This window comes from Astatotilapia calliptera, chromosome 23 (genome assembly GCF_900246225.1).
Source record: "Astatotilapia calliptera chromosome 23, fAstCal1.2, whole genome shotgun sequence".
In the NCBI taxonomy this organism is placed as follows: Eukaryota; Metazoa; Chordata; class Actinopteri; order Cichliformes; family Cichlidae; genus Astatotilapia; species Astatotilapia calliptera.
In genome coordinates this window covers 20,683,653-20,695,018 of record NC_039323.1, presented here as the reverse complement: position 1 = coordinate 20,695,018, position 11,366 = coordinate 20,683,653, and the positions used below count along the sequence as shown (strand labels likewise).

The 11,366-nt window shown below is 38.8% G+C and overlaps 1 protein-coding gene across 22 annotated transcripts in view; it reads right to left on the bottom strand.

Moving 5' to 3' along the window:
* Positions 1 to 6,128: 6,128 nt before the first annotated feature.
* LOC113016628 (CLIP-associating protein 1-A-like) overlaps positions 6,129 to 11,366 on the bottom strand; it is a 57,125-nt gene continuing 51,887 nt past the window's right edge. For all 22 annotated transcript variants that reach the window (XM_026159577.1, XM_026159579.1, XM_026159583.1 and 19 more), the window contains one exon: positions 6,129 to 11,309. In XM_026159577.1, coding sequence (XP_026015362.1) covers positions 11,226 to 11,309 — 84 coding nt within the window. In that variant the 3' untranslated portion in view covers positions 6,129 to 11,225. The remainder of the gene's footprint in view (positions 11,310 to 11,366) is intronic.

Here is an 11,366-nt window from a genome sequence, read left to right as displayed (position 1 = left end):
ATTACAGGCCCTGGTAAAACTGTGGCATCAGTATAATATGAGATTCGTGAATTAGCTGTATTAAGAGTATTATAGTGGTTATATGATGCTAGGAGAAAAGCTGTAGCTGTAATGGAGTGAGATTTTCACATATCATGCTGCAGCAGTCTTGCCTTAATGCAGGGCTGGGATAGATTTGGATGAAAACAACAAAAAAAATCTGCTGAAAAAAGCCTAACAAATTGTACGTCTAATGTGTTTTGTTAGGTTTTGTGCACACAACATATATTGTACAATGTAATGCCATGTTTTAATGCATTTTTAACCTGCTACTGACAACTCAAAAAATAGAATTTGCAAAGTGTTTTAAAGACACATGTAAAAATAAAAAATAAGAATACAAAGATTTTCATTGCTGATTTCCTGCTTTTTCACTTATTGTCCGTGCAGTCATCATACCTGACCATTTGCCTTAACAAACAAACAAAACAAGCTATAAAAAAAAAAGACAGACAGCTTAGCAAATAACCCATTTTAGGTCCTAAGATACTGGCAGCCAGCCACATCTGTGACAGATCTTCTGACAGATGGTGATCATCCTGAGACTCCTCCTGTTTATTTGGGATCTCTTCCTGCTTAGAAGTAAGAGCATCACCTTTAGCACTAGTGACTTTGTCGGAAGGCTGAATTTTCCTGGATGTCCTCCTTCTGACTTTGTCATCTTCTCTGCCTCCTGCTAAGAGCTCCATCATGTCGGACTGGAGTTAATTCAAAACTGGAAACTTAAGGTTTTGGATATAGGACTTCACATAAATGTCGAGAGTCTGGCTGTTTACTGCCATCATCTGTCTTTTACTATTTTCTACCCTAATAATCTCCAGTCACTGGCGCAGAGAAGTTCATGGACCAATGCCAGCAGGGGTTGTTCTAGTTCTAGTTCTGCTAATCAGCTTCTCCTGTTTATGTAGTAGGATCCTGGGACCTTGATGCTGACATGGATCGTGCAGCAGAAACAGCCTTACCAGGCTGGATAGATATATAAATGCAATCCATTATTATTATTATTCATTTATTTATTTAAATAAAGACTCCTAAACTTCTGCTGTGCTGATTGAATCCATGGTTAACAGGGTCAAGCTACAATGATATTTCCTCTTACATTGTGAAATTAGAAAAAAAAATATCAAAATAACAGATGGGTTCACTTCTTGTTTACAGTGGTAATAAACAGGTTGACAGCTGAGTTCAGGCAGGAGTTTCTGTGGACTGATGTTTGTAGAGACACTGTGAGCTATAGCGAAAGAAGAGGGCCTGGCGAGGTGGAGGTAGGAGAGCAGAGAAATGAAAGTCAGCAGAAGTAAGACAGAATTCGTATGTGTGAATGAGAGAGAGACAGGTGTAACAAGGAGAAGATGTAGTGAGTCCTGCCATGATGTACAGTTTGGAGACAGTGGCCCTGACAAAAAGACAAGAGGCAAAACTGAAGATGATCAAATTTTCATTTGGAGTGACCAGGAGGGAAAGGATTTGAAACGAGTACATCAGTTTTTCTAATCAAAGACACAGTCAGTTCATTTCTGTATAATCAGAATCAGAAAGGGTTTTATTGCCAAATGTTGAGCAGGTTTACAGCATTAGGAAATTGCTGCGGTGCTTAGTGCAAACATACTGTCAGATAACGCTTAAATAGACATAAAAATAAAAATTAAAAGTGCTAAGTAGATAGATATATACATGAGTGCAGGTGGTGATCAGTGCAAACATGGAATGAAGCAGTGAACACAGCGTAGGGTCATGTGTTAGGGGTGGGAACAGTCATATGGTTATTGTTCATGTTTCCAACAGCAGAGGGGAAGAAACTGTTCTTATGGGGAGAGGTTCTGGTGCGAATGGACCGGAGCCTCCTGCCTGAGGGGAGCAGGTCAAACAGACTGTGTCCAGGTTGAGAAGGGTCAGCTGAGATCCGAACTGCACGCCCCAGTGTCCTGGAGGTGTACAGGTCCTGCAGAGATGGGAGTCTGCAGCCAATCAAGATGAAGACTGTATTTTGATTTTCTTAATGAGTCCTAAGTACAAAAAAACTCTTCTCTCCTCTTTCCTAGGAGTCTGTAATTGAAACATAACCTTCGGTCCCCCTCCTTAAAGTTACGAATCACTGCCCAGAGCTGTCTGTTATCATTCTTCATTCAGCCTGTTTGTCTTACATGGAGAATCAAACATACTGTCATCACTTGAACATGAACAGGAGATATCTATGTATGTTTCCTGCATGATAAGGTGATACTGATGAGATGTACTTTGAGAAACAGTAGCTCCTTCCTAAGCTGAAACCCGCCGCTGGCAGCTTCCTGTAGTTAGATGGTGGAGGCAAAGGAGTTTTTAGTTTGCTCTGTCCAGCTGAGTGATTAGTGTTAGAAATATAGAGTTTTATCTTAGCTGTCATTATGTTGAGTGTCTTTAAAAGTCATAGTATGGGCCAGTATTTCACCAGAAGGTTTTATTGAACATTTCATCTGAAAATCACTCAGGGTACCAGCATGTTGGCCAACTATCATAAATTTGGTGATTATGGAGGCACTTCTGTAGATACATTTTACAGACAAACCCAAAAGTAAAGAAACAGTTATTTGGTTTTTAAGGAGAAATTACAGTTTTTTCTGAATGCTTAAAACCCTAACTGTGATTCTTATAGCACACTTTCAAAAACTATTGATACTTATAGCAAAACCACTCACTGAGTTTGTAAAACTAAAAGCACAAACACTGCTTTGCACTCAGTTTGCCATTTTGTAACACACACTTTGCAAACCTGTAGCTACAATCGACTGCACAGCACTCTTTTTGCAGAACTGTAAACACAACTCACTGCTTTACACTCAATTTCCAAATGATCAACGCACTCCTAGCAAAACTATACACATTTACGGCCATTATTTATACTATTTTGCCAACTGTCTGGCACACTGTCAAATGTGAAAACTGTTTTAGATAATTAGTTCACTTTGCAATCAGCCTAAGCACTATAATACAGGTAAGCTCTGTGTGTGGAGTACAATGGAGGGAGCAGAAAGAGTGAGAAGTAGAGGAGGCTGAGGAAGAGGACGTGGAGGTGAAGAAGTATAGGATGAAGAGGACGACAAGGACAAGGAGGACCAAGAGGAGGACGAGGAGGGGGGAGAGGAGGATGAGGAGGGGGGATAAATGAAATTTATATCTAAATTTATATAAATTACTTATATCAGCCAGGGTTTCGGGTGAGCTCATTGTGAAACCTGGCCCCACCCGCTTCAGATCTAAACTCCGAAACCATCTCAGAGACGAAACTCACCCTCAGGTCTGATCCTAAACACCTTTTTACACAAAGGACACTGACACCTCTCACTGATATCTCAGTGTTAACTGATGCAGTTTTTGCAGAAGTTGTGTCCACATGGTGTGGAGACTGGATCAGTGAAGACATCCAGACAGATGAAGCACAGAAAATGTCTTCAGATAGAAGACAGCTGGCAGCAGACATGTCTGCACTCTGAGTGAGAAAGAAAAGAAACTGATTTTATTTAAAATTCAGTTTTCATTCTATTTAATGTGGACTTCCATTCTGCTTTTCCTTCTTTCCTGCCACATATGTCCTGTTCCAGTGGTGGATGTTCATGCTAAACATGACCAAAGTTTTAAATAATGTAATCGAGTAATCCGTGTGAGCCCAAAGTTTACACTTCAGACTGCTCTAAAAACTCAGTTTTACACAGTTTTTTTTAAACTGTTAGATCTGTTTGATGACAACACCAGTTGTGGGTGTTAGATAGTATCATGAGTCCAAAAGGGTGATGTTGAATGTTGTCAGTGTAAATACTCAACAGTCAGAAGAGAAAGAAGAATTCTGGAGTAGGTGGATTAAGTGGTACAGGGTGTCTCCAGTGGGGGAGAGAGTGCTGATTGGAGCAAACTTTAATGGACATGTAGGTGAACGGCATAGAATTATAGAGGTGTTGAGGAGATGCTGGATATTTATGATGTTAATGAGAGAGAAAAGGAAGGACAAATGGTGGCGGAGTTTGTGAAAAGGATGGAAATATTTGTGAACACATATGAGATGAAGGAGGAACAAAGGAGTAGAGGAATATGTCCACAGTTAGACTACATCATAGGCAAAAGGTTCAATATGAAAGGGGAGACATTAGGGGAGAATGTTGATTGGCAGCAGTGGTGACTTTGGACACCAAGAAGAGGAAGAATGTGAAGGTAGAGCAAAGTACCGAATGATGGAAGTTGAAGAAGAAAAAATGGTCCATCTGTCCTCTTGCTGTGTTGTTGCTCTTTCTCTTCTTTTCCTCTCCTACCTTCTTCTACCTGTTCATTCTGTGCAGATAACCTGGAGATCATTGATAAGGAGACTTTGGTTTCTGAGAGATTCTGTGCAAAAAGGAACTGTTGAATTGTCTGTGTGTTTGGAACCTGGACTTGACTATGCAAAACTTTTACCTGAGCTTTTGTGAACCTTAAATTTTAAACAGAACTTTGTTAAACTTTTTTCTAGAGTCCTGCATTTGACTCCAACCTGTTTGGTGGCCCCGAAATAACAATATAGCCAAGATATGGATCTGTGACTAAATGACAACGTTAACAATGTGAATGAACAAAGTGAACTGAAGATTTGTGCTGTACCAGTAAATTATGATGAGTTGCACTTACCAGTGTTTGTAAAGACGGCTGCGTTATTGAGGAAAACCCGTTGATCCAGTTGACCCTGAGAGTAGACATTTAGCTGCATGCTTCTTTGTCTCTAGATGATGATCCACATTTGGACTTTCAAACTGTTCAGTCATAATTATCTGTACTCACCAGTGTTGGAGAGAAGCTCCGTTGTGCTGTTATGAAAGGATCAGTGAGCCCAGTTTAATGTTCCTTTGGAAAGAAACTGATTCTTTTCAAGTGAAACTCTGTTGTGACACAATTTCATCTGGTAAATGTTGGAATGCCATCCATCTAGAGTTTTGTGTTGACTCATGCCGCACCTTTGCTGGCTGGTTGGATTCCTCCTCAGAAACATTTGCAGTGCTCAAGTCAGTTTATTTTAATGGGAATTAGAATCTCAATCCAACATTTACAATGCACTGCATCAGTTCCTAAATTGTTGAACAACTAAAGACAAAAAGTTAATCACTTTTAAGCCAATCACAGCTCAAGATTAACTGTAAATTATTCAAATGAGAGAATTCATGTTTGTCAAAGAAGTGGACTTTGCTTGTCTTTGTATTCTTTGTTTGATTCCTAATTTGTGAAAGAGGAGAATTTACATTTGGTCTTTTCAACCAGCATCATCATGATCACCTGTGTTGGACAGAAGCCCTGCTGTGCTTTGTAGCAAAATGTTCAATGAGCTCAGTTTCTCATTCCTCTAAACAGAAACTGAATTTCTTATGCTGCATCTCTCGCTTTCAGGTTCACTTCTGAATTTCTAGTCAGGTGAGACCCAGTGTTTACCAGTAAAGATTCAAATGTAGTCTGATTTCAACTGAATTTCAACCTCTGCCTATGGTGCCTGCAGGTATTTATGGACCTTCAGCTGTGGAAAGGAGTTTCAACTCATCATGGCCATGAATCCAATGGTAATCTTATGCTTTTAATGATTTCCTTGAACTGTATGTTTTTGTTTTTTTAATGATTGTACAGCATACACCTTTAATAATTTCAAAAACCAAGAAGTTTCAATTTATTTTCGATTTTCTCTAATTCACATATGGTCAGAAGTTTACATACAGCCTCAAATATGAACATACATGCCCATTAATATCTGGTTAAATTTTTAGCAGCTGCACCTACGGCATCAATTTCATAATCCTACATCACCTTGTTCTTGAGTGAACATTCAAAAACTTTGGTGTTTATGCTGTCTGCCTGCAGAGCAGGGTGACAACAATATTTCATCAGCCTTTTACAATGACGGGTAATAAAAACAATTTAAAAGCTTATAAAATGGGAAGAATTTTCCTCCACTTGTCCTTTAAATCTATTAATATTTAGTTGAAATTTGCTCTTCATTAGATACCTGTGACCAAGATTAAATTGAGTTTAGACGTCAAATGAATTCGTAGAAAACTGGACCTGGATAAAAAACACAAATGTTGTAATAAAGACAATAGAGAAAAGAAGTCTGATAGTTTATTTCAAGTTCTGCGAAATCTATCACAGGTGAAAGAGAACCAAACATGTAAATATATACAGTCATACACAGGGAAATAAACAGAATATAAATACTGTGTAGCATGAAAGGAAACTAACCAACTAAAAAAACCAAACTGGAGCCATGCACTGTAAGTCGTTTGAATGGGGAAAAAAAAAGCTTGAAGCGTATTTACAGCATCATTAAAAGGTTTTCTTCTCGCCTTCAGAAGCAGTGAATCATAGTGTTAGTACAGGTTAGTATTGGACAGAACAACCAGGTGTATTGCAAGAAATCTTTCCTCAAAGGCACTCAATCAGGAAATCAAAATAATGTTCTCAAATCTTAATTTCAAGTTGACTACATTTAACGATTCCTGTGACACACTCATGCAGACGCAGTTTCAAGTTACACTGTAGATTGAAATAAAGGGAACTGAGTTTTAGTTGCCAAAACTGTAGCCTAAACAAGCAAGTTTAACACCGGATCAGCACCACTGGACTGGACACGCTATGGAGGACTTCGACATTCAGTTCAGAGGGAAACGCTGATCAGATTCTCAAAGCTGAGAAGAGTGACAACGGCCACTGGTACAGTACATTTAACAGTCCAAGTAATGTGTCGGAAGAGATTCAGTAAGGCCTGGAAACATCCTTCACTTTTAAAGACATTCTGGGAAATGTTTGCTTTTTACTGAGAGTCAGATGTATATGCAGGAATGTGCAGAAATAAACACTGGGACCCTCGAGAGGGTGGGTATAGCATTTTGGAAGAACAGAAAGCATTTTTATTTCTACATGCATCCGACAACACACTACCTCTGAAGATGTAAACACAGATTCCATATTGGCTTCACTTTTCAGCCCCAGAGGTTGGAAGTAAAACTAATGCTGAAACTGAAAATCCTCTAATGTGTGCTAGAGGCAGTGTCCCCATAGACTACTGTGGTAAAATGTCCAAATTTATAGCTGAAGTAAACATCTTCACAGCTGCTACAAAAACAGTTTTGGTCAGAGCAAGAGCTGCAAAGTTTTGTAGGTATTGTAATTTCATAAAAACCAGACTGACAGACAAAGCTTGATTTCACTGAGAAATTCCACTAGTTTAAAGTAGAGACCATGCTACACTGGGATCACCTCTTTCACATGTATTAAGGCGTGGCCTATCTGCTTGATGGCCAGATGGTGTGTCACAGGCAGCTATAGGTTTTAGCTGTCTGGTAGACTTCACCTCAGCCTATTGGAGTTCCTAAACTGGACCTCTGGCTTGAGGTGATTAATATATTTGGATAATAAATAGAATCACATCATCAGCATGTAGTGGCAGTTTGTGCTCAGTCCCTTTTGGAGCATTTTAATGCAGTTATCTGACACATGATATGCATTGTGTTGCTGTGATTAGCTGTTCAAGAAGTTTTCGTTTTACGGAGTCAAATTCTAGGATTTTACTTGGATGTTCCTTAGCACTGTCTACTATTGTATGTTAGTTAGTGAAAATGTAGTTAAATTAAGCTAAATGCTTAGAAAAATCAGATAAAGTTCTGACATTCTTGTAAATATCTAAAATTTAGCTTGTAATGATGGATGATCTGTAATGTTCGGATCCCCACGCAAGCCATTTCTACACAAGGGAAAAGGGTCCAAATTTACAGAATGGAATCTCTGTAATCTCATCTGACTCTCAGCAAGAAAACAAATCACTTTGCTGGAAATGTTGGATTATTTCTCATCTTCTGCCCCCTCTGGAGCATTTGTTTGGACTCACTTAGTGTGCGTGATGGGCGGAGTTCAGCACCAGGAAAGTGCAATCAGTCAGTCGATCAATCACTATTAAAAATTTCAGTCGTTTTTCCATCGTCATCGCTTCACCTACACTTCCTGCTGAGATAAAGTACATACACCAGAGTGGTTAGGCGCGTTTGTTAGTATTATAATAAGCAGCAGAAGGTTTAATTATAGGTGCGCTTATTTGAAAATGACACTTTTTTACACTGACCGGCGGAGCGTCTCAAAGGAGGACCTAAATGGGAATCTACAGTGTTTCCACAAGGAAATCCCAGCTGGATTTCTTGAAGTTTATTGCTAATGTCCACTCTGTTTCTTTTTTTACCACTGGCACTTCACCATTCAGCAGTTCAGCATTGTCGCGCTCATGTAGTAGCATCTAATGATTCAGATCGTCAATCTTTCCCACAGGTTTGTCATTCACATTTTAAAGGTCAAAAAAGTGACTTACATTCGATTTGGGAGCCGCTGATGCAGAGAGCACGGCCGCTAATACTATTTCTGAGATATTTAGGCCTTTATTTTGACCTTCAGCTTGAGCTTTAATATATATATTACAGTATTTTGGAATGAAAGTCCCCTAATCACAGTAGTCTAAACTTGACAGCAGTCATCAAAACTAATCAACTCCCAGTTTAACCCAAGCTGGGCCGTTCAATTCACAGGAGAGAGCAACACTGCTGTCATTACAGTGGTTTTAATTAGGAGCTGATTGACCTTTTAGTTTTTGACAGCCACTAAAAACCCACCATAGCTGAAAAAAAAATTAAACTTATGTGACACTCATCAGCTTGATTTTCCATTTAAAACTCAATAAAAGACAATTTAATCTTTTTTGTTCGTTATATCAGTCTCATATTTACGTAGGACGATGAGAAGCTTTCTACCTTTGGCCTGAAAAAAAAAAAAATCATAAATCTGTATTTAATTATTGTCTCCTTTTGGTCACAAAATGTGCATTTTTTTTATTAACATTTACAAAGTGAGTTCAGTCTTTACGTTGTCTAACATAAATTAGATGATGGTGAGGATATTTACAGTCCAAATGAGTGAACGACCAAAGCAATCACCAAAAATATGTTTTCTTTGGAATTTTTCTTATTGTGGTCCTCAGTCTGTCAAGCTGACAGTCATTTTTTACATTTTTTAATAAATAAATACTTCTTTTTTTTTTTTTTTTTTAAATAAGAAGATGGATTAGTGCTATACTTGAAATTAGTGATAATATTTAAATGTTTGTGTGTAATTGGAAAGTATTGCTTTAAGTGTCCTGGTTCTTATATCTACTTTTATGAAAGTATGCATTTAAAGTTCTGACCGGAAATAGGGGAAAAGAAGAAAAGCTCTCCTTAAATTTAGGATCAACCCAAAAAAGTACTGGGCAGACCATCCATCCATCCATCCATGTTCTACAGTTGTGTGCAAAATTTCCTTCCTATCACAACTTAAAAGAAATCTTTGTCTTTCAATAAATCTGCCTGCTATGTTCACATCAGCAGAAATGCTACAGAGAAATCGACACGTGTTTAGGTCAGTATTTTCTGCTGCCGAGTTATCTTTGTGTCATATGTAGAGATCTGTAATGAAAGCTTAAATGAAGTCACATTTTATGTTGATAACTGGAACACATATTTAAACATAAATATTGATAATTTAACGATGATTTAAAGACTAATTACACTATTTTTCAAACTTTTTCTAACAATTAGAAATGAAGTCCAACGCAGTATTTTAACAGCTTGTTTCTCAAACACTGCAATATATTAAAACCTTCTTAAAAACAACATTTATATAAATAAAAGGCAGCATTAAATTTCAAAACTTCCTAAACTAAAGTTAAGATTACTTAAATCCTACAATCAGCTCTTCAACATGCTTCTGTAAGCTGTTTAATCAGCTGAAATTTACCCTGCTGCTGCTAAAGCTTTTATTGTGAAAGTCACGTATACAAGAAAGTGCTGTTCACGCGCATGTAGGACAAATCTAATTTCCAACACTGAATATTAAATCTGTGCAGAGTGGTCTGTCTCTTTCAAACCTCCACCTCATCTCCAACAGCTCATTTAGACAGCTAACTAAAGCAAACCTGTGATTTCAAAATAACTCTCACTCACAAGTCTAGTTCTTCATCTAAAAACACGGCCGTTTCCATTTGACATTTTTTTTCCAATTCAGGTAGAAAACTGTGATCTGTGAGGTGAAATATTTAGCCTTGACTATTAAATGGAAATCTAACTGATGAGTGCCACAAAAACAGAAATAATTTGTTCCTTCTTTTTCACACCTTAAAAAATGACTTTCAAATATAAACACTGCTGTTTTCTGCTGGTTCTCGGGCCCAGAACAATAAAACTTTGCTGATTTGTAGTGCTTAAAATCATTGGCCAGCCAAATGATCAATCACTGTAAACTGAGACGAGCTTCACATCTTTTGAAATAGATTATTCCAGGACTGAGTGCAACCCCGTCGATTCTCCCATCGCACTCACAGAGGCATGAGCCCATTTTCAAAATAAAGCTTGTGTTGATCTTTCGATTATCTCTGGGATTCAGCCTTTTAAAGACCGTAGTGCCACTTTCTGTAACAACTCATTCAAATGTTAAAAACTGGAAAACGTCCCATCGATGAGGCAGTAGTTCACGAAGGAGACTCGCGCTCACTCAAAGCTCTTTACATTCAATAAAAGGTTTGATGTGTCAAAGCAAAACAGTGTCCAGGAAGTGGATTAAAGGTACTAAAAAGGAATAAAAATACTGACAGAAGGAGGAAGCTACACTGCAAAAACTCTCCTCTTCAGGTCCTTCATGGTTCCACGATCTCCTCGGCTTCAAACTGCACCTCACATCCAGGAGATTAAAGACGACGATGATGAGATGAGGAAGAGGAGATCTTGGTTTCAGGCACACGGCCTCTAAAAATTGATCATTTCCATACTGGAAGATGGAAGATGAAGTCTTAAGGCTAATGCATCTAGTGGTGGATCTTCATGAAACGTCTCAAAAGCCAGGGTCACCCTACCTCCAAAAAACGAGCTGAACTTTATGGATGATGGACATGAAACTGGAGCCGTGACAGCATGAGCTCCTCAGGGACTTCAGCTCCATCAGCAGCTGAAGGAATGAGATGGAAGATGGTTTGGGAAACAGAAGCTGGTCAAGAAGATGAGGTGCCAGGCACCTGGTCCTACAAAGAAACTGATGATGATCCCACTGGTGGTGACGTCGCCCCTCAGGTCGATCACCGGCTGATGGAATGAAACCGTTTATAAGCGTGTCTGCGAGGATGGAAGCTGCAGGAGTTAGTAGGAGGAGATGTCGGAGGAGCTGCTGCTGTTGCTGGTGGAGGTCTGCGCCCGCTTGATGTACAGGTTCAGCAGCTTCATCTGCAGGAGGGAAACAGCGGCGCGGTCAGAGGACTCCAAGAGCTCTGCAGATAATCT